We start from the raw sequence: 22205 nt of genomic DNA, 5'->3' as shown, positions 1-22205 counted from the left end.
GATGTGACCTTTCCACTTCCAATCTCCCCAGGGGGGTGCCTGATGTTTGAGGTTTGATACTTTATGCAGTCAACAAAACAACTAAACACTTTTACAAACAAAATAAAGAAGAAATGTTTAATGTGTACAGGAAGCAGAACAACTGTAAACACACACAGTGTACAGTCTCTCTCTCTCTCTCTCTCTCTCTCTCTCTCTTTCACACACACACACACTCTCCCTCTCTCTCTCTCTCTCTCTCTCTCTCTCCATTTACATTTAGTCATTTAGCAGACGCTCTTATCCAGAGCGACTTACAGTAAGTACAGGGACATTCCCCCCGAAGCAAGTAGGGTGAAGTGCCTTGCCCAAGGATACAACGTCATTTTTGCACGGCCGGGAATCGAGCAAGCGACCTTCTGATCACTAGCCAGATTCTCTAACCGCTCAGCCATCCGACTCCCCTCTCTAATACATCAAAAGACTTTGTTAGGTGTCTGATAGACTTTTTGAAATGTCCTTTCACAGTTTTTCTCAATTGCTAAAACACTAAAGCCCATTGGCTGAACCAAGTTCTCAGTTCCCTGAACTCATTTAGCTGATTGTGCCTGTCTGTTGTCAATACCTTAAACCATTTCACATGGTAAAACACAATTTGCAGATCTCACATAGATTTTTCAGCAAAACTCAACTCATTCTCATTCTCAAAACACATTCTGCACTCTAATGCACATGTCATCCATACTGGTAAACACAAGTGGCAAAAATCAAATAAAAATAGAGAAAACATGTCATTGATGAAACACAACCACTCAAAATGGATTTCACTTACAGTTTTTCACAATTGCTAAAACACATTCTTGAAACAGTCACCCAGTTTCTCAAAACTGTAAACACAAAACCTCATCTTCAAGCACTATTTACAAAACCTCTAAATCCTCTTGCAAAATCAAACTTTCGCCTCAAAACAGTTTTACCTGTGCTAAAAATCAAACTTTTGCATCAAAACAGTTTTACCTGTGCTCAAAATCAAACAAATTGTATGGCCCTGAACATTGTGCTTTCCATTTGTTACAGTAACAGTGCTGACTGCTCAATAGATTTTGACTGGTTGCAAGTTCATATCAACAAAGAACAAGAGTGAGTTGTGAGTAGTGAGATGCAGGGTACAGTACTGTATAGGGGTACAAGGAGGAGGAAGAAAAATAAATTGCAAAGAGCAAAGCACATGAGTAATTTCTGATCAATTTTGAGCTACGATGATAGAACATGTTTTTGTTCATCAAAAGACAATTACGGATAAATATGACATTTGTTTTGAGATTAAAAATGTACTTCTCTCTGAGAACTATATGTTTTGAACAATGTGTTTTCTATTTTTTTTGTGTATTGTTTACTGACTGCTTGATAGTGTATCATTTTGATCACTTTGTTTATGATTTGAGAGCAGTGTTTGATTTTGAGCACAGGTATATCTGTTTTGAGGCGAAAGTTTGATTTTGAGCACAGGTAAAACTGTTTTGAGGCGAAAGTTTGATTTTGAGCACAGGTAAAACTGTTTTGAGGTGAAAGTTTGATTTTGAGCACAGGTAAAACTGTTTTGAGGCGAAAGTTTGATTTTGAGCACAGGTAAAACTGTTTTTTAGGGTCAAGTGTCAAGTCGCTCTGGATAAGAGCGTCTGCTAAATGACTAAATGTAAATGTAATGTAAAACTGTAATTAGACCAATACAGCATAGGGAAACATAGCTCTAACCACTGTGGTGACAGAAACATAAATGTGCATTCATTACCCTCTGGTGGAGATCCCAGCGCACATGAGCAGTCAGGGAAAGAAAAAGCAAAGCTCTCTTCTCTCTCTTCAGACACTCACTGTAACATCGGATCATCCATGTTTTGAAGTTGTAAAAAAAGGATACAATTCCCAACAACTCTGACTGTACTAAGACTGTAGAACTCTGAATCATAACAGGAACAGGCAGACACTTTACCTCAGAGGCCCAGTGTCCCAGACATGGATCAAGCCTAGTCTTGGACTAAAAACGTTCCCAATCCCAGTGGAGATCTTCATTGAATTTTTCTCTTACTTTAGGACTGTAGTTTAATCCATGTCGGTGAATCTGGGCCAGAGTGGTGGAAGTGTTACTGTAGCTGTAGTCCAGAGCCCCCTTCACCCCTGTAGACGCTGCCGTAATGTTATGTCATCCCTTCACACTAATCTGGACCCATGTTTTCTGATTTGGAGTCATCACAGAGCCATTACTACAGAGGTTAACATATCTGACAAGTAGCAGCCGTCAGAATATATGACCCCACTGTAACTGCTTAATGAAGGAGTTAAACTTCAAAATGTTGTTTTGGGTAGTTATGTCATCCCTTAACACTAATCTGGACCAATGTTTTCTTATTTGGAGTTATCACAGAGCCAGAATGCTACTTCAGAGGTCACCATATCTGACAAGCAGCAGCCATCAGAATATGTGACCCCACTGCTTAATTAATGAGTCCGAAGACCCAGTCAAAATGAACAAATAATTTCTGTTTCCTCTAGCGACCAGTACTGAGCCTATGCAGGTTATGTGAAAAAAGATCCAAAGACTCGTACCTGGCACATGAACGAATCGTTCACCACCAACCGTGTCTTCGGATCAATGTTTCTTCTGCCAAACGAGTCTTCGGATCAATGTTTCGTTCTTCTGCCAACCAAGTCTTCGGATCAATGATGCGTTCATCTGCTGTTCATCAGACCGTATAGTCCCAAGATATGGGGGAGAGGAGTTCGGCAGGTATGAAAAACAGTTTTACCAAAATCCTACTCCCCCAGTAAGTTAAAAACAACAACTGAATTGCTGCATTATTAAACAGTCCCTTGGCCCCCCCATCCCCCTCCTCTCTCTTTTTATTTATTTTTATACAGGCGCCGTCCCTGTCTTGAAATAAATAAATAAATACAAATAAATAAACGCAGAAATAAATGACGTATACATTTCGCTCTTAAAAAAGAGCGAAAAAAGAGAAACAGAGAGAGAGGAGGGGCGGAGGGGGGAAGGAGCAGCAGACACTCTCGGCCTCTCCTTTTTCGTGTGTGCCAGCACACAGCAAAATAACAATTTAACAACATATTAACAAGTAGTTGTCCAATATTTTCAACCCTTATTGACAGACGCAAAATAACGCTTTTTGGAACTCAAATCAAATCAAATCAAATTTATTTGTATAGCCCTTTTTACATGCAAGCATGTCACAGAGGGCTTCACATATGCCCATAGAACTGCCCCTCAACCAACCTAAACCCTCAAGGAAGACAAGGAAAAACTCCCAAAAAACTCTCAACAGGAGAAAAAAATTGAAGAAACCTTGGGAGGAGCAATTCAGAGAGGGATCCCCTCCTCCAGAGACGGTTGGTGAGAGAGAGGAGCAGAACACAGGCTAAACATAGTCATACAGTGTTGATGGGTTTTTAAAACACCAAAATCCATTGTTCAACTTTATAGATGTAGGACAGGACCGGGAGACTCGCGACCAGGTCCACATTCCACATTTAAGTGTAGTTTGCCAGAGACTACTTGTTTTTTGGTAGTTTCGCTTTATTGGGGAATAATTTAATAACTATATTACACACGTTACAAATGTGACAACATGTGTCTAAAGTTCAATCCAATGACCTGGCAAGGAAAATACAAGGAATGAAATACACGCTAACATGAGACCTACACAGCACAGCAATACAAGAGATCCACAAACCTTCTCACCTCCCAACCCCCCAGGACGCTCAAGTTTTGCACCTCATTAACATGTCTCAGGTATGCGCAGGTCAACACATTTTATTGGATTTGTCACGCCCACCCAGCGTTAGTCCGGTATGGGTGTGATCTGGTTTTGTTTTTCTGTTTGTCACCCTCCCTTTCCTCAGTTGTGGACACACCCTCCTGTTCTCTCCCCACACCTTACACCAGTCACTCATCAGCGCACCTGTCAACAATCAGCTCATCAACCACCTACAAAGACCAGCCCGACCTTCCTCTCCCTGCCGGATTGTTGTTTCTCTCATATGCCAGCCCGGTCTGTTTTTTGTTTATTAAAAACCTCATTCTGCAAAAGTTCCTGTTTCTGCGCCTGAGTCCTGTCCCCAACCCTGAAAGGATTAGGCCTTTTGCAAGTGGCACTGTCTTAGGGATATATTTCGTCGGTCTTGAATATATACGGATATGTGGAAAAGCAGTTTAAATGGATTTTGTACAATTAAAGCCTTGCAGGATGCTTTGTTTGCTGCGAGGCCCAACGCACGCTCGCCGACCAGATTCTGAGTGTGGAGCGAACAAACCTGGATTCCCTTGTTATCGTACTCGGCGACTTTAACAAAGGTAATCTCAGCCACAAACTCCCTAAATACAGACAATTCATCAAATGCCCAAACAGAGAAGAGAACACTCTGGCTCACTGCTACACTACAGTCAGTAGAGCCTACCATGCCGTCCCTTGTGCAGCACTGGGTCACTCTGACCATACCATGGTCCATCTGATTCCTGCATACAGGCAGAAACTAAAGCTCTGTAAACCTGTTGTGAGGACATCCAAACAGTGCAGTGAGGCTATGGAGGATCTGCGGGCGTGCTTGGACTGTACTGACTGGGATATGTTCACGACTGCTACCAATATTCTGGATGAGCTCACAGAGGCTGTGACATCATACATCAGCTTCTGTGAGGACTGCTGTATTCCAACACGCACCAGGGTGAACTTCAACAACGACAAGCACTGGTTCTCAGCAGAGCTCAGAAGGTTGAGGTCAGAGAAGGAGGAAGCATTTCGGAGTGGGGATAGAGACAGATTCAAGGAGTCGAAGAACAGGTACAGCAAGGCGGTGAGAGAGGCTAAACGACTGTACTCAGAGAGACTGAAGCGTCAGTTCTCTGCTAACGACTCTGCTTCTGTCTGGAGAGGGCTCAGGCAGATTACCAACTACAAGCCCAGAGCCCCCCACTCCACTAACGACTCCCGCCTGGCCAACGACCTGAATGAGTTCTACTGAAGATTTGAAAGACAATTGGACTGTCCTGATCTACCCCTTCCCACCCACGGGGCCTCCTCCCTCACCCCCTCTACAGTGACAACTCTCTCCATTCAGGAGGGTGAAGTTAACAGACTTTTCAAGAGGCAGAACCCCCGCAAAGCAGCTGGGCCGGACTCTGTCTCTCCTGCCACCCTCAAACACTGCGCTGACCAGCTGTCTCCGGTGTTCACCTGCATCTTTAACACCTCGCTAGAGACATGCCATGTGCCAGCCTGTCTCAAGTCCTCCACCATCATCCCTGTGCCCAAAAAGCCAAGGCCAACAGGACTCAATGACTACAGACCCGTCGCCCTGACCTCTGTGGTAAAGAAGTCTTTTGAGCGCCTTGTGCTGGCACACCTCAAAGCCATCACAGACCCTTTCCTGGACCCACTGCAGTTTGCCTACAGAGCCAACAGATCTGTGGATGACGCCGTTAACATGGCCCTCCACTTCACCCTACAGCACCTGGACTCCCCAGCATCCTATGCCAGGATCCTGTTTGTGGACTTCAGCTCTGCCTTCAACACCATCATCCCTGCCCTGCTTCAGGACAAGCTCTCCCAGCTGAACGTGCCCGACTCCACCTGCAGGTGGATCACAGACTTCCTGTCTGACAGGAAGCAGTGTGTTAAGCTGGGAACACAAGTCTCTGACTCCCGGTCCATCGGCACCGGATCTCCTCAGGGCTGCGTCCTTTCTCCTCTGCTCTTCTCCCTGTACACCAACAGCTGCACCTCCAGTCATCCGTCTGTCAAACTTCTGAAGTTTGCGGACGACACCACCCTCATTGGGCTCATCTCTGACGGGGATGAGTCTGACTATAGGTGGGAAGCTGACAACCTGGTGACCTGGTGTAGCCAGAACAACTTGGAGCTCAATGCTCTTAAGACAGTGGAGATGGTTGTGGACTTCAGGAAGAATACAGCCCCACTCACCCTGTGCGACTCCCCAGTCAACACTGTGTGGAGTCCTTCCGCTTCCTGGGCACCATCCTCTCCCAGGACCTCAAGTGGGAACTGAACATTAGCTCCCTCACCAAAAAAGCACAACAGAGGATGTACTTCCTACGGCAGCTGAAGAAATTCAACCTGCCAAAGACAATGATGGTGCACTTCTACACAGCCATCATTGAGTCCATCCTCACCTCTTCCATCACCGTCTGGTACGCTGCTGCCACTGCCAAGGACAAGAGCAGACTGCAGCGTATCATCCGCACTGCTGAGAAGGTGATCGGCTGCAATCTGCCTACCCTCGAGGACCTGCACACCTCGAGGACCCTGAGGCGTGCGAGGAAGATTGTGGCCGACCCCTCCCACCCTGGTCACTCCCTGTTCCAGCTACTCCCCTCTGGCAGAAGGCTGCGGTCCATCAGGACCAAAACCTCACGCCATAAGAACAGTTTCTTTCCATCTGCTACTGGCCTCTTCAACAAGGCCAAGGACTCCCATTGACATTCATTCACTTATTTAACTATTATAAGTCCATCTAATGGCAATTTCAGTATGCATAAGTCACTTTCTCAGTATCCGATTGCACTATGTTGACCATTCACGCTGCTCATTATTCTTATTTTTATATATATTTTATATTTAAATTGTTGTATTCTTAGATTGTTTAGTTCTTAGAAATAGTTAAACTTTTGTACTTTTACTTAATTTAAGATCTGTATATGTTTACAGTTTTGCACCTCCCTGCCACAGTAAATTCCGTGTTTGTATAACATACATGGCGAATAAACCGAATTCTGATTCTGATTGAGCTCTGGGATCATTGCTCCGCATGCAACCCTTCCAACTGTGAGTATGTTTAATGGTAAGCCGACTCATGTTGCAAGTCGTAAAGACCTAGTCAACACATTTTTCCAAGTCTGCCAAATTGATTAGCCTCGAAGTTTTGGTTATTTAGCTCTAGCTTGCCTTGTGGCAAATCACGTCATCTAGTTTGAAGTCTGACACATGTGCTGTGAATTACGTTTAGTCATTTTTTAGCAGACGCTCTTATCCAGAGCGACTTACAGTAAGTACAGGGACATTCCCCCCGAGGCAAGTAGGGTGAAGTGCCTTGCCCAAGGACACACCGTCATTTGGCACGGACGGGAATTGAACCAACAACCTTCTGATTAATAGCCCGACTCCCTAACCCCTCAGCATCTGACCCCCTATTGGAATTGAATTGTCTGACTTGTAGGCTAAAAGAAAATGCATAGGCTACTTTCATTTTTATCTTTCCTTTCATTTCCTCCTAGCTAGAATACAATGCCTTCTGTGGAATCTGCAAATGGCACATTTCTGAGTTATTTTTAGGAGTTGTAGTGGAAGTGCTTCGATGGGGACAGGGGGAAGGGCTCTCGCAGCGCATTGATCCAAGTCTTTCGGAAAGAGCGCTTGTTTTTGTTTTTTTACTAGGCTACCAAATGCGTGACAATGTATATGGTTAATGTTTACAGTCATGTCAGCTATAGTCAGGACTTTTGTTTTTGTTTGAGTTTTGCTGAAGTTGTAGGACACTTGGGATGTTAACGTCGTGGCCTGTGTGTGTGTTCCAGGCCTTATTACCGAACAACTTGATGCGCAATGTGTCACGGCAAATGTATCCCGGCATTGGCTTAAAGAAGACACATTGATAGGTAGTAGTTAGTTGGCATATAGAGGAAGGCCTACGTTGATTTATTTTCTTGTTAGCCTACCTGGCTGTTTGATCACGGGGCCTTTCAAATAGGCCCTAGCACCACGTCTTGTGATTTACATTTATGCATTTAGAAGACGCTTGAGATTCGAGTTGCCGACCTAGCTGACGTCGAACTGCAAGCTAGCATACGCAAATTACTGTCGAATAGAACTGTCATCTTTAAAGCCAACTCTCTCAAATGTTCGCCCGCTATTAGGCTCACTCAATACCACGCGTTTGCTTATCGACCTTGTTAGCAGTTTAAATGGCTGCTTAAGATGCGCAGCTTCAAAACACGCCTCTGCATGATGATAGTTCACATAGTTATCCTCCTGACCGTGTGTGTCAAATTCAAAGGCAACTTGTTAACTTGTAGGTAACTAAAGTAGGGCTAATGTGATTTTACACTGCAGATGTTTTTACACTTTTGCATAAATCTGGGGTTCCCAATCCTGGTCCTCGTGCCTCCCTGCCCTGCATGTTTTAGATTACGACCATTCATTCGAATCAAGTGTGTTGGAGCAGGGAAACATCTAAAACATGCAGAGCAGGGAAGCCCGAGGACCAGGATTGGGAACCCTTGGCATAAATGATTCAGACAAGATTGACCTTCTATCCCAATTGATGGCCAAAATGCATATCCACCCATGTTGGTTATGCTTAACAGCGTGACGGACCGGTCTTCTGTTGGGAAGCCCGATGCTGTGGCTGCTGCAGTTCTACATGATGCCCAGCAGATGGCAGGGTTTTGTCGTAGCCAGAGTCTGCTGTTCTTCCGTGAGCTATCAAAACAGTCTTCAAATAGGCTACCACGAAAATACGAAATATTTCACCAATACATAATGTAGGCTACATGTTATTGGCTGGTTATTTCTCGGAAGAGTAGCCTAACTGCGATTGTTTTAGATAGTGTTATCTTTCATTTCCAATTGGAGGGCCGTGTGTCACGTGACAGCTACACCACGTTTTCACGTTAGTTTTCAAAGACCACGTTGATTAAAGAGATTTTCCTTTGCTAATGATGTGTTTATTTTACTCAGTTTAGTTTTTTTACGGATTAGGCCCAATGTAGCTCATTAGTACAATCGTGACGCCGTATATTAATATGACGTTCTTGGAAATGACTCCGGTCCCTCGAGGGGCACATCGGTATCGCTTCTCGGCCTTTTGGCTAAGATCAAGTGTAGTATCTGTTCTTATCAGTTTAATATCTGATACGTCCCCTACCCGGGGACCATATATTAAATTGATTTTTGGAACAGGGAGATGGAATAGGGGCTTGCTCCGTCCACTCCACGCATCGACCTGGTATTGCAGTACCTCCAGGAACGGTGCACTCCCCACCCGGGGAAAATCAATTGTCTAAAACAAGCTTTCACAAATCCCTGCGGATTAGGAGATGTTAATGTGTAGATCAAGCACAGTACTACGTATTTCACATAAGGCTGAATGGATATTTCTTTGATTTTCAACCCTATTTAATCTATAAAGTCGTGGGGCTCAAATCAATGTGTGAATTTCAATATGAATACATACACAATAGAACACACAATTTTCTTGCTTGTTTCATGGTGGGGTTAACACAATTCTTGGTGTGGCTGTAGTAACAAAGTTTCTGAAGGTTTGAAAAATATTTTCTACAAAAAGTTATCAAACGAACGTTTACGATTATCTGGTAAAGACTAACATCAACATTGTTAACACAACATTTGTGTCATGATAACCATGATCCATAAAAAACTATAATATGCCCTTAAACAATGTTAGTTTATTTCTTCATGTGGAGTTCATCCCTCTTCACAGTAGGACAGGATTCTGTCAGGGTTATGGACTTGTTTTGGCCATTAGAGGTTCCTGGTTGGTTGTTTTTTCATCCGTTATAGGCTGTTAAAAAAAGGTATTCATCAAAGATCATTATTTATTAACCAAGTAACTAGCAAACTCAGTCAACATGTACATCCAGCTTGGTGTGTGTGTCTTCCACTAAAGAACCTGCTGTCAAGATAATACTAGTAGGCCTATAAATTACAGGTAAAAAGCTAGCCGTTGCTGCCCTCTGGTGTTTGGAAGTAATAACACCTCCAATTATTACACGTCCCTCCCCTCCTCTCTCTCTCTTACACCTGTGCTGCATAATATGGACGATCAAAAAAACGAGTAAATGGTCCGTCATACGATTTGTGTTATATGGTTATTTCAAAATAAAACAAAACAACGGAAACCACGCATTTCCCCATAGTCTGGATCTGACATCCGAAATGGCCAAAACGACATTACAAGCCTATTATTCTTTTTTTTCTTGCAGATACCAGCATAAAGGATATGGAATAATCAAACCAACGATTAATGGCTCGTTATACCATTTGTGTTATATGGTCATTTCATTATTTAAAAAAACACACGATACAAGCCGTTAAACGTAAATGTGTTTTTGAGTTACTAAAGTGACAAAACGATTACGGACCTATTTCGCGTTTGTCAACACGGGTTGCAAAATAGAAAAAACGATGGCCACCGGATACACGGACCAGACTGCTTATAAGGCGGTCAAAGGATTGTGTTCATTTGGTAGGCCACAATGTGGCTGATTTAATGACAGACTATTTTTCTTTTGACTTAATTATTGTAATAACATTAACATAGCAATTCTGTTTCTATCAAATATGACATGGAAATATGTATTGAACTATTTTAAATGTTTAGTACATACCTAGGGGAACAGAGTTGTATGTGGTTTGTGGACTGACATATTTGAAAGGGTATGAAATCTATGTGACCCTGCCAATTTGTGACCGTGAAATCAACTTTGTCTGTTTTTTCAAAATGATCCTCACTCATCCTAAATTGCAGTTAGCCTATTTAAGATACACAGAAATCTTCCTTCAAAGTCATACAAATTCTCACTTAAAAATGTGTCCTAAGGAAGGGTTTTGCCACAGCAAACAGGTGTACTGATATAAAGAAGACACAAACTCAACAACTTAAGACATTTCCTCAGAGGGCCTTTATAACATAAATTCTCAGAGAAAAGACACTAGCTCTTGAGACTACTGATGAGACATAGTCTTTGGCGTGGTAGAAGTATTTCACTAGCTAGTTTCTGTGCTAACAACCTCTCCGTCCACGATCTCCTGAACGATGGTCACAACCTTGCGTGTCGTGGTGCTGGAGGGACTGTGGAGTCAAAGAGAGAATATGGTTAGATGTTTTGGCCCATAACATTTCCAGAGAGTTCGATTTCTTGTTGAGCTTCGCTAACCTGTAAACCTCTCCGTCCAGGAGCCTCCTGTACTCTGCGATCTCCATCTCCAGCCGGGTCTTGATGTCCAGCAGCCTCTTGTACTCTTGGCCCTGACGCTCCAGGTTAGCCCTGAGCTGGGAAAGTTGATCCTCCAGGCTGCTCACCTGCCTCTGGTAGCCAGACAGCATCATGTTGTATCTGTCCTGTGTCTCAGCCAGGGTGCCCTCCAGAGATGCTTTCTGTTAGGAATGAGACCGCTTGTTATTATTATAATACCTTTTATTTATACTATATATATTTATTCTACTCAAAGCACTACAAGATTGAATAAACACATAACAACAGCAACCACCATGCCAACCAATCTTTCGATTGGTTGGCATGGAGTTGTGTTGTAGCGGATCTCACCATGCTCAGTTCTGATTGGAGTTCGATCTGTAGACTCTGCAGGGTACGCTTGACTTCAGACACTTCAGACCGGGATGTCTGGAGAGTTTCTGAACTGACAGCCACTTCCTTATTGATTTCCTCCGTCTGTGGATGACAGTTACCCCAAGGCAATGAGTGTCTACCGGTTTAGACTTTGTGCGGCCCAAGTGAAATACTTCAGATACAATCAGTAAAAGTAAGTAATTGCTGCGTATACATGTTTAGATGTTGTTTCACCTTGGCCTGGAACCAGGTCTCCAGATCTCTGCGGTTCTTGTTAGCGACGGTTTCGTAGTGCTCGCGGATTCCAGCCATGACTGCGTTGAGGTCTTCCTGGGGCGCGGCGTCCACTTCCACATGCACCTGCCCGCTCATCTGGGACCGGATGGCCAGGAGCTCCTGAACGGGACGCGTTGAGATTCATGTGAATCAATCATCATCTGCCTGTCTCAGTGATATTCCCTGTCTTCTACACAGATAAGACAAAAACAATCCTATTCCTTGATCTGTTTGTTTGATTTGTGTTTTGCGTTGTATTTTATTCATAGGTTTTTATGCTTTCCTCGAGTGCCTTATTAGTAGTGGTGGTATTGTTGTTATTATATGAAATGACTCTGCTTTCTGCTTCCTCTAGAGCGGTCTGTTCCAGCGCACCTCCTCGTGGTTCCTCCGGAGGTGGATGAGCTCCTCCCTCAGTCCCTCGATCTGCATCTCCAGGTCCGACCTGCCCATCGTCAGCTCGTCCAGAACCTTCCGCAGCCCGGCGATGTCGGCCTCCACCGACTGCCTCATGGACTGCTCGTTCTCAAACCTGGACAACCAATCACAGACCTGTAAAGTTCTGAACAGCAGCGTTGTCACACGAGTCCTTTGTGCTACAGAGAATGTGTTCAGTTTTGCTTTTTCGCTTGTGAACAACAAAAAGTTATGAAAAGTCTCTTTAGAGGATGTGTTTAATTATCTTCATGGTGGTATTATACACGCTATAATATCAAATGATAATACTATCCTATCATCATCATGATATACTGTACTGATCTAGGTTTTCTCACTTGACTTTGAAGTCATCTGCGGCCAGTTTAGCATTGTCGACGGCCAGGTAAATTCCTCCATTCTGACATGCTGCATCAACGATCTGGGAGAGGAAAAGTACAAATAAATCACTTTTTCCTGTGAAAAGTCCAACTGCTACTCAAACAATAGTTTTGCAGTGCATGGTGGGTATGGTGAAGGTTGAGAGTGAAAGCTGGGAAGAAACAAAAAGTATCTGGAGAGAAGACAGCAAAGCATTGGCGACACCCCTGTCCACATTCCGCATGTTCACGCTGTCCCCAGGTGAAACTCAGTTTGGGCGGGGCTCTGTTGAGTAACAAAAGGTATATGGAGGACAGCTAGTCTCTTTCCTAACGGCACACATAGCTGAACTTCTGTGATGATAAATGGTGTCAAGGTGTGTGTGTCCCATACATTGGGACATACCAGCCACAACTTAAACATTTCCCATTCCTGAAGACATCCACGCCACACCTTTGCTTGAGGGCTTAGGTCAGTCCAGGTGTGCTTTAATGAGCGTATGTGAAGTCCTCTGTGGCATTGCTTGTAAAAAGGGCTGTCTGAATAAAACGTCGTTTGATTTGACCCCCTGAAAACCCCAAGCAGCTTTGCCTGTCTCTCTAGTCACAGCTAAATCATTGCACAAAAGGTCGTTGTTGTGTCAGTGAGATGTGGCATTACCTGGCTTTGGAGATCATCAATGACGGCCTTGAAGATGGAGCAGTCATGAGTTTCGGGCTTGGTCTTGTTCTCCAGGAACTGTCTGATCTTCAGCTCCAGGTCTGCGTTGGCCTTCTCCAGAGAGCGCACCTTCTCCAGGTAGGTTCCCAGACGGCTGTTAAGGTTCTGCATGGTGCCTTTCTCGTTGGTCGACACGTCGATGGCATCAGACAGGTTGAAGCCGCTGCTGCCGGCAGCAGAGAAGTTGCTGGGGGCGTTGGAGCGGGAGATGCGCACCCCAGATCCCCCGGCACCGCCGTACACGCTGCCGGCCCTCATGCTGCCCATGCGGCCTCCGCCAGGGGTCAAGTAGCCACGTCCGGAGAAGGAGTTCATGATGATCTGTGTTGCTGCTGAGAGGAATGAGAGGACTGAGAGGAGGGTGGTCAGAGCTGCTTTTATGTCACAACATAAGGGAGGAGGGGGATGAGGGTGTTGGTTTTCCCTCCCTAATGCCTCGAGCAAAGAGAAAACAAAGAAATTGTAAACATGCTTCCAGATGGTGAGGACTGTGTTGAGGTCCAGGATAATATGTGTGGAATCTTAAGTACACACTGTTGCAAAATCGAAACTATCAGAGTAGAAACTGAACCGTCAGAGCAAAAACACTAACGTTTGGACTTTGTCGACACTCGACTTGGTGTCTCAGTCACACAAATAATATTTGGGTTTTCAAATGAAACTCTCTACGGTTGGTGGTCTTTGTTTTCCAGTGACTCAACCACCACTTAAGGAATGTGTAGCCCCTCTGTAAATTCCTTAGTAACTTGTCTCAACCTGTCAGGTTGCTATCTCCATCTATCACACAGCAGAATGCTCTTCAGCACTTTAGTTTTGTGGGAATGTTTGCCCCATGTCTCATGTGAATTGTTTTTAATTCCTTTAAAATGTAAAATGTATTCATTTAGCAGACACTTTTATACAAAGCAATAGACGGATATTTCACATGGTGAGTGCAGAAGATAATCAGGGACTTGAAGTTGAATATTTTAACATTGTTGCAGTGCTCATTGCCAAAGAAAGGCCTGTTTTCACACATGAAAGTGTGTGAAACTCATCTAAACATAGCAGTCACACAACCACAACATGGCACGATTCAGAATGCCAAATAAATAAATGAAATGAAATGCAGTGGTTAAGATGAGGGATAAAGGATACACTCTCACACTCAGACACTCACACACACCCACACACACACAAAGTTCCTGAAAAACTGAAAAAGTGCCATGCATAGCGAAGTGCATCATCTCGTACTAGTTTTGTCGCAAAGTGCAGTGGCTTCTGGAACAAAAGTATTCCTGCATCGTTTTGTTGTAGAACATGAACATAGGGGCTACAAACAGGGGCATGGGAGCTGGAATTCACCATATCAAGAATGAGAGCAGTCTTCAAAAAGTAAAGAAGTGCTAGGTCGAGTTAAGACTTGCCTAAAAGCTTACTAGCCCAGCTCTGTCTGGTTAAGATGAAAGAGGATAAGAAGGAGGACATCCATGTGGAGAGGTCAGCCAGATGGACAGGCGATCGTTGACCTGGAGGGCGGGAGGGCGGAGGGCGGGAGGGCGGAGGGCGGGAGGGAGAGGGCGGGAGGGAGAGGGCGGGAGGGCGGAGGGCGGGAGGGCGGGAGGGCGGAGGGCGGAGGGCGGAGGGCGGTTCTCCCCCTAGCAGGGGTAGGAGAAACTGTGTGACCTGTGCAAGGATGATGCCCTACGGGGATGTACTGTGGTGTAGATGGAGAAGAGAACAGGTCCACACACAGGTCTGTGTGAGGGTGAGGGGCTGAAACAGACCTTTCTCCAACGGACCTGGGAGGACATACCTGTCAGGCGGGGCCTGGAGCCGGACAGACCGGTTCCTTTGTGTTGTGTCCCACAGGTTAATGTGTCTGTAGGCCAAACATTTGCACTTCATGGTTGGGTCTTAAGGGTGTGGCTTGCACCTTTATGTCTACAGAGCCAGTGCCATGATTGTGCTTTCTGAGTCCAGTCTTACCTGTTAGACCTCAAATGTATTTTGGTTTAATGATCAAAGTAATCTCACATCTTATAATTGTATGTTATTTATTCACACAGTGTCATTGATGTGGTAGGCAGGTTTGGAAGGAATTAATGATTTTGATGGAATAAAAACCAAGACAGAAAATGTCATGTAAACACCTCAGAACTCTTTTTATTTGTACGTCTCTCAAGGGTTGTGGAAAGTTGTAGGTTTTCCCTGTTCTGTTCTGCGAGGATCTCCTTTCCAGATGCTCTTCACAGGGTGTCGCTCACAGCCGCACTGGACGTGCTGACCACCTTGCCATCCACTATCTCCTCCACGATGGTCACCACCTTGCGGGTTGTGGTGGACGAATGGTGAACACTGGCGGGTCAAAGAAACAACACAGTTATTCCTCTGCTCGCTGAGAACCAGAGAGGCCTGGTTCAGCCCGCAACCGAGTCAAAAACAAACAACTTCAATCTGAAATTGATGATAATGCAACAGGCCGTGTGTATATTCACACGGTACAGTCTAGAGTGTTAAGTGTCTGTTTAACAAGTCGTTAAAGTCTTACGTGGTGGCCTCTCCGTCCAGGAGCCTCCTGTACTCTGCGATCTCCATCTCCAGCCTGGTCTTGATGTCCAGCAGCATCCTGTACTCCTGGCCCTGGCGCTCCAGGTCGGCTCGGAGCCCACCCAGCTGCACCTCCAGGCTGCTCACCTGCATCTGGAACCCGGACAGCTGCATGGAGTAGCGGCTGTGGGTCTCAGACAGGGTGCCCTCCAGAGACGCTTTCTGTGGAGGAGGAGAGGAGCCGGGGAGTCAGAGAAGGCAGGAGAGGAGATAGACTGCAACCTGGACATGATAGTCAAACGCAGAACTCATTGCTTGTCTTAGGATCCTGAAGGCGGATCTTACCATGCTGGACTGTGACTGCAGTTCGATCTGAAGGCTCTGCAGGGTGCGTTTGACTTCCGTGATTTCCGACCGGGACGTGACGAGCACTTCCGTGCTGACGGAGACTTCCTTGTTTAGCGACTCGGTCTGAGGAGGAAGGAGAACCCAGACGAACGTTCAACAACGTTGGCCGTCCAATCTGACAACAAGTTCCACACGTTCCACACTCCCTCTGACAACACGTTCCACACTCCCTCTGACAGCACGTTCCACACGTTCCACACTCCCTCTGACAGCACGTTCCACACGTTCCACACTCCCTCTGACAACACGTTCCACACTCCCTCTGACAGCACGTTCCACACGTTCCACACTCCCTCTGACAGCACGTTCCACACGTTCCACACTCCCTCTGACAGCACGTTCCACACGTTCCACACTCCCTCTGACAGCACGTTCCACACGTTCCACACTCCCTCTGACAGCACGTTCCACACGTTCCACACTCCCTCTGACAGCACGTTCCACACGTTCCACACTCCCTCTGGCAACACGTTCCACACGTTCCACACTCCCTCTGACAGCACGTTCCACACGTTCCACACTCCCTCTGACAGCACGTTCCAGACGTTCCACACTCCCTCTGACAGCACGTTCCACACGTTCCACACTCCCTCTGACAGCACGTTCCACACGCTCCACACTCCCTCTGACAGCACGTTCCACACGTTCCACACTCCCTCTGACAGCACGTTCCACACGCTCCACACTCCCTCTGACAGCACGTTCCACACGTTCCACACTCCCTCTGACAGCACGTTCCACACGTTCCACACTCCCTCTGACAGCACGTTCCACACGTTCCACACTCCCTCTGACAGCACGTTCCACACGTTCCACACTCCCTCTGACAGCACGTTCCACATGTTCCACACGTTCCACACTCCCTCTGACAGCACGTTCCACACGTTCCACACTCCCTCTGACAGCACGTTCCACACGCTCCACACTCCCTCTGACAGCACGTTCCACACGTTCCACACTCCCTCTGACGGAGGAGCCTGCGCTCTTACCTTGGACTGGAACCAGCCTTCCAGGTCTCTCTGGTTCTTGGCAGATACGGCCTCGTAGTGCTCTCTGATGTCAGCCATGACCTTCATCAGGTCCTCCTGAGGCGCGGCATCCACCTCCACGTGGACCTGGCCCGTCATCTGGGCGCGCATGGCCAGGAGCTCCTGCAGAAACACAGGGAAACCATATCAATCAATACAAGGCAAAGCAAAAGGCAAATCACACATCCAGGGGCGGTCGATTCGACCCCCGACGGATGGCAAAGACGCCCCCCCAACGTTGATCGCCTGAGCGACGCACCTCCTCGTGGTTCTTCTTGAGGAAGACCAGCTCCTCCCTCAGTCCCTCGATCTGCATCTCCAGGTCGGACCTGGCCAGGGTCAGCTCGTCCAGCACCCTCCTCAGCCCGGCGATGTCGGCCTCCACAGACTGCCTCATGGACAGCTCCGCCTCGTACCTGGGGCACATCACAACACGCTGGATGATCACAGGGGGCCTAACTGTTCTTGGCGTGCTCACCAAAGCATAGAGGAATGTGGCGAGGCTGCTGTGATAGGACGCGCCGCTTGTCACTCACTTGACCCTGAAGTCGTCTGCTGCCAGCTTAGCGTTGTCGATGCTGAGGTAGATGCCACCGTTGAGGCGTGTGGCATCCTGGATCTGAAAGATGAAAGAATAAAGAACTGCTTAATCACAGTGTATTTAGGCTATGGAGAGGGCTGAGGTGCCCTTTTGAACACTGACTTGTGCAATAGAGATTCAGTGATTTATGATATTGACTTTATCCTCTGGGAAGGTTTTTCCAGTGTTGTCATAAAACCCTAGCTCAATCACCTGAGCCTTGCATGATCATGTTCTATCTGTTTGGTGAAATCAGAGAACTTTTTTACCGGCTGACCCAGTCACATACCTTGAGCTGAAGTTCACTGATCGTGACGTGGAACCCGCTGAAGTCGTGAGCGGAGGGCTGCAGCTTGCTTTCCAAGAACTGACGAATCTTCAGCTCCAGTTCAGCGTTGGCCTTCTCCAGGGTGCGGACCTTGACCAGGTAGGTGGCCAGACGGTCGTTCAGGTTCTGCATGGTGGCCTTCTCGTTGGTCGACACGGTGAGAGCGTCAGACAGGGCAAAGCCGCCGCCACCACCAGCCCCGAAGCCAGCTCCTCCGCCCATGCCATAACCACCTCCACCCCCGGCAGAGAAGGAAGAGCTGGAGCTGGAGATGCGCACCCCAGAGCCCCCGGCACCTCCGTACACGCTGCCGGCCCTCATGGCACTGATGCGGCCTCCGCCCCCACCAGACATGGAGAGACGAGAGGAGCCCATGGCGGATCCTCCGGAGGATCTGAAGCTGCTGCTGGAGAAGGAGGTCATGTTGATGGAGCCTGGCGTCTGTCGGTCTGCTCTGACTGGAGAGGAGAGAGTGAGGAGCAGAGGAGTCCTCTGGCTTTTATATCTCTTGTCAGGGTGGAGAGATGCCAGGTGTGGGAGGAGACAGGTGACCTTTTCAAAGCTTTGTGACACCAGTAATGGGGATAATAAGCTGGAGGTGTGGTGGAGAAGACAAACTGAGATCTGAGAGATAGCTTTTACTTTGCAGTTTTCCTTGTCACACAGGAAAGCTCTGCGTTACTTCAAAGAAAGCTTAAGACACATGGTTATGTCCCACAGCATCATAAACACCAGGTGTAAATCCAGTAAACTGCCTTTGTAAATTAGATTGCAAAGTCCACAATGATTTTGCTCTGCGTTTAAACTGACTTAACAGATGTGTTACCAAGGAAACTCATTAGAAAAGTCAGTTTGGTAACTTGAGTAACAGCTTTGCGATAAATATATCTGTTATCAAATCATATTCGACATTCTAATGATTCTTGTTGTGTAATATTTCTTGATGTAATAGCTTAGGGGAATCAAATTCACAAGAGCCAGCGTCCCTTATAATCATTTCAGATGGCTGAAGACAGAACAGTCTTGTACAGTTGTGACAGGTGCTACTGTCTACTGCTAGACTAGAAGAGACCTGTGTGGAATTTGATCTGGAGGCGAGTTCTCCTTCTCCAGAGGAAACCTCTGCTGAAGGGCATGTGGCTGACAAGCATCACTCAGGAGGACTAAATCAAGTATGATTTAAGCCGCTGGTGCATGAACTGAGGGTTAGCACTGTTCTACACAGAGCCCACGTTGAACACTCACATCTCCAATCCTTTATTACTTATAATATTGTTTTTATTGATTTTATGTAAAGCAATTCTTGTATGAACTGTACTATATAAATAAAGTCTTATTATTATTACTCAACCTGCTCTTTTACGAAATTGTCCGCTTCCATGGAATCTGTGTTCTTTATTGCGTAATTGTTACCCGTTGGTCATGTAAATCGTCACTTAACTTTATGCCAACAACCAGTTTTTACTCTTGGACCAGCTAAACCAGAAGCTGCTAGTTTCTGCTTTAGTTCCTACAGGCCATATTTCACCTGCGTTGAGAACTCCTCTGACAGCATGTTGAGTGACAGGGATTGTGCTAGCGTGGGCCCCTGCACCTCCAGGGTAGCCAGACACACCCAGAGAACCAGTTCCAACCAGACCCCCGTTAATCTGTCACTGAACTGATTCATGGGGTTTGTTTTATTCCCACCCGCAAGAGACCTCGACTGAATGTTGAGTGCAGCATTGTGTGTTCTGACAGTAATGAACCCTAGCTCTTGCACTGATAGAAAAATGGCAATTGGTAATTGTAGACCTTTTTGTAGTGTCTTAGTTTAATTCGTTTCAGGGAAATGGATCCTCTCTCCCCCTCTCTCTCTCCCTCCTCTCTCTCTCTTTGTCCCCCCCCTGGGTGTGATGTCTTATCTGTAGATTTAACTCTCTCACCTCTTCTAACCAATCAGTCATTCTTTTCATCGCCGCTTAATGCCTTGTCCAACCTTCTTTGCACACATCATTCACCTACATCATTCTTCATTCGTTTCCGCATTGTGGTCTGTCATTACTGCAGCAACAGTCTCTAGCATGCTATGCACTTTCGCTTTTTTTTGGCATCCTCTTTAGAACAGTGTTTACTTATGAACAACAAAACTGCATGTGCGCTGTTATTAGGGCTCTAAAGTGCATATATACCCACCAAGCAAACACTGTTTATCTTTCTGGATCTGCGTCAAAGGCGGAGACTGGTAAAAGAGACTGGTTTTTAAATATTTTGGGGCAGTAGTCATACTTTGTTGGACAGTGTTTAAGTGTGACAGGAAGGCCAGGGAGCGAGAGAGCGAGAGAGAGGCTAGGTTCCTGCCTGTGACACTTCAGTCAGACCTCAAACTAAGATGGGCATTTGTAATCGCTGAGCCGAAACTAGGGAATATTGATTGGTTGATGGATGAATCCTTCTAGAATAGTGTTTTCTGTGTCAAGCGATGGCTTCTCTGACTCCATACCCTTATTTTCATGCCCTAACAGAACAGTGACTCCTTGCTTTAGGCAGACAATGAAAATGTAGATGAATGCGAGGTCTAATTTACACGAATGAGAAAGGTCAATTTTAATTGAGGAAGTACTTTCCAGTTCCAACTTGCCCATCATACTAGAAAGAGTTCTGCAAGTTTCTGACAAGGCCTTGTCTCTATCTCTGCCATGAAGACTTAAAACAACAAGACTTTTGCATTTCTTCTTTCTTTACAAGTGTTTTGTTTACACCTCTGTACGATGTACTACAACCTAAATTCATTGGATCTGTTCGTGGACGTGTTCCTACAGGCCACCAATCAGCCTCAGAGATCAGGTGGAACGTTAACGTTTTGGAAGTGTGCTCAGACAGGTGGGCGCGGGGCCCTCTAGCAGGGATTGGCACGAGATAAAAGATGATGTCTTGCTGTTCCTCTCCCCATTACAGGGACCCTGTGCACACATACTGACACAGAGCAGTCGCACCTTTGTACAATGTTGCAATGGTTGGAGAGATTAACCCTTGTGTTATCTTCGGGTTATTCTGACCCATCAGTCATTGTGACCCACCGTCGTATTGCGACAGCTTTACTGCATACAAAAACAAAGTGAGGAATTTTCTTTTAACCGTCGGGCTGTCTCAGATCCCCCACATTGCGAAGGTTAAAAGAAAATGCTATTTATTGTTTTTGTATTGGGTAAAATTGGGTAAACACAACGATGGTTCGTTGTGAACCTTTGGGCCATGTGACCCGAAGGCAGCACAAGGGTTAAGAAAGTAAAGGCACACCCCTTCGGACGACTCCCAGTTACTAGAAATCCTGTTCCTGTGCCGGCCAAACGTTTTGGCTGTGGTCCAAGACAAAAGAATGTTAAGCCAGTTTTTCTACTAGAAGTGCTTGGAGGTATCGTCTACTTGCACGTTAAACGCGTTCCCATGGCTGAGTGCCTCTATGTTCAAGGGAAAATAGTTTGGCTCAATGTCACTGTCAAAAAATTAATTATCAACTGATGGATATGATTGACAGTGTAGTATTTGTCTCACGCTTCACAGCCCTGTTCTTTGTGCACGTAGCCATAGTGCTACATAAGTGAGCATGGTCGCAGCCAGGCAGGTAGGCAGATACCTGTAGCTGAAGTAACAAACCGCTGCTACTTCTCAGATTAGCTCAGTGAGGATCGGACCAGACCAGCACAGGTTTAAGACATGAACCTTGAGATAAAAGTCAAGACTAACACGATACGTCGCTGCATGTGTGTGTTCGGTGTGTGTGTGGCTATGGTGTAGTTCCTGTTGTGCCAATGCAAGAAGTGTAAAAATAATTGTAAAAAATTAAGAACGTTTGTCAAATAAAAATGTAAATGTTGCAGTGGAGTTGGACGCACCTTCTCAGAGCAAAGCATCAAGCTCTTACTGTGGGGCTGAACTCCCAAAAAAGACAAACATCATCCAAAGATGTCAGCCACTCACGGATTTTTTGAAAATAACAGGGACAGTGCCTCAGTATTACTCATTTATTTCAGCAGTCAAACCAAGCCTGCTGGCATTTTTGGCCTAGTCGTAAGAGCAATGTCAGCATGCTTTTTATAAAAGCTCAAATAAATGGGTGAAACTTCGGCAGTGATCCTATTTTTTTCCCTCAGGATTGGTGAATGCTACCATACGTCTTTGGATGTT

At 45.9% G+C, this 22205-nt stretch overlaps 2 protein-coding genes and 1 non-coding gene across 3 annotated transcripts; 1 reads left to right on the top strand and 2 right to left on the bottom strand.

Annotated features, from left to right (window-relative positions):
- Nucleotides 1-8852: 8852 nt before the first annotated feature.
- LOC136941336 (U2 spliceosomal RNA) lies at nt 8853-9043 on the top strand. The gene has a single exon (XR_010876481.1). It is a non-coding gene; the product is annotated as a U2 spliceosomal RNA (small nuclear RNA).
- Nucleotides 9044-10682: 1639 nt separating this feature from the next.
- On the bottom strand, nt 10683-13495 carry LOC136939507 (keratin, type I cytoskeletal 13-like). Its single transcript, XM_067232133.1, has 7 exons — nt 13106-13495; nt 12424-12506; nt 12026-12182; nt 11609-11770; nt 11351-11476; nt 10961-11181; nt 10683-10875 (listed from the first exon to the last, which is right to left on the bottom strand). The coding sequence occupies exons 1-7, from the start codon at nt 13478-13480 to the stop codon at nt 10791-10793; spliced, it is 1209 nt and encodes a 402-aa protein (XP_067088234.1). The 5' UTR covers nt 13481-13495; the 3' UTR covers nt 10683-10790.
- Nucleotides 13496-15285: 1790 nt separating this feature from the next.
- On the bottom strand, nt 15286-18497 carry LOC136939094 (keratin, type I cytoskeletal 13-like). The gene is made up of 7 exons (XM_067231968.1): nt 18000-18497; nt 17667-17749; nt 17390-17546; nt 17092-17253; nt 16040-16165; nt 15696-15916; nt 15286-15502 (listed from the first exon to the last, which is right to left on the bottom strand). The coding sequence occupies exons 1-7, from the start codon at nt 18459-18461 to the stop codon at nt 15394-15396; spliced, it is 1320 nt and encodes a 439-aa protein (XP_067088069.1). The 5' UTR covers nt 18462-18497; the 3' UTR covers nt 15286-15393.
- Between the last annotated feature and the right edge of the window lie 3708 nt (nt 18498-22205).

The sequence above is a fragment of the Osmerus mordax genome, chromosome 3 (assembly GCF_038355195.1).
Source record: "Osmerus mordax isolate fOsmMor3 chromosome 3, fOsmMor3.pri, whole genome shotgun sequence".
NCBI classification, from domain to species: Eukaryota; Metazoa; Chordata; class Actinopteri; order Osmeriformes; family Osmeridae; genus Osmerus; species Osmerus mordax.
Note: the sequence above shows the minus strand (reverse complement) of the source record. Positions and strands in the feature narration are given on the sequence as shown.

What these genes read in the sequence shown, in the direction of transcription:
- LOC136939094 (XM_067231968.1), bottom strand. Translation starts at nt 18,461, where the DNA reads ATGACCTCCTTCTCCAGCAGCAGCTTCAGATCCTCCGGAGGATCCGCC. An exon ending in TGCAGTCACAGTCCAGCATG is followed by an intron (nt 15,917 to 16,039) that starts GTAAGATCCGCC and finishes CCTCCTCCACAG; the next exon opens with AAAGCGTCTCTGGAGGGCAC. An exon ending in CTGGACGGAGAGGCCACCAC is followed by an intron (nt 15,503 to 15,695) that starts GTAAGACTTTAA and finishes TTGACCCGCCAG; the next exon opens with TGTTCACCATTCGTCCACCA.
- LOC136939507 (XM_067232133.1), bottom strand. Translation starts at nt 13,480, where the DNA reads ATGAACTCCTTCTCCGGACGTGGCTACTTGACCCCTGGCGGAGGCCGC. An exon ending in TTGATGATCTCCAAAGCCAG is followed by an intron (nt 12,507 to 13,105) that starts GTAATGCCACAT and finishes TTCCTCTCCCAG; the next exon opens with ATCGTTGATGCAGCATGTCA. An exon ending in CTGGACGGAGAGGTTTACAG is followed by an intron (nt 10,876 to 10,960) that starts GTTAGCGAAGCT and finishes TTGACTCCACAG; the next exon opens with TCCCTCCAGCACCACGACAC.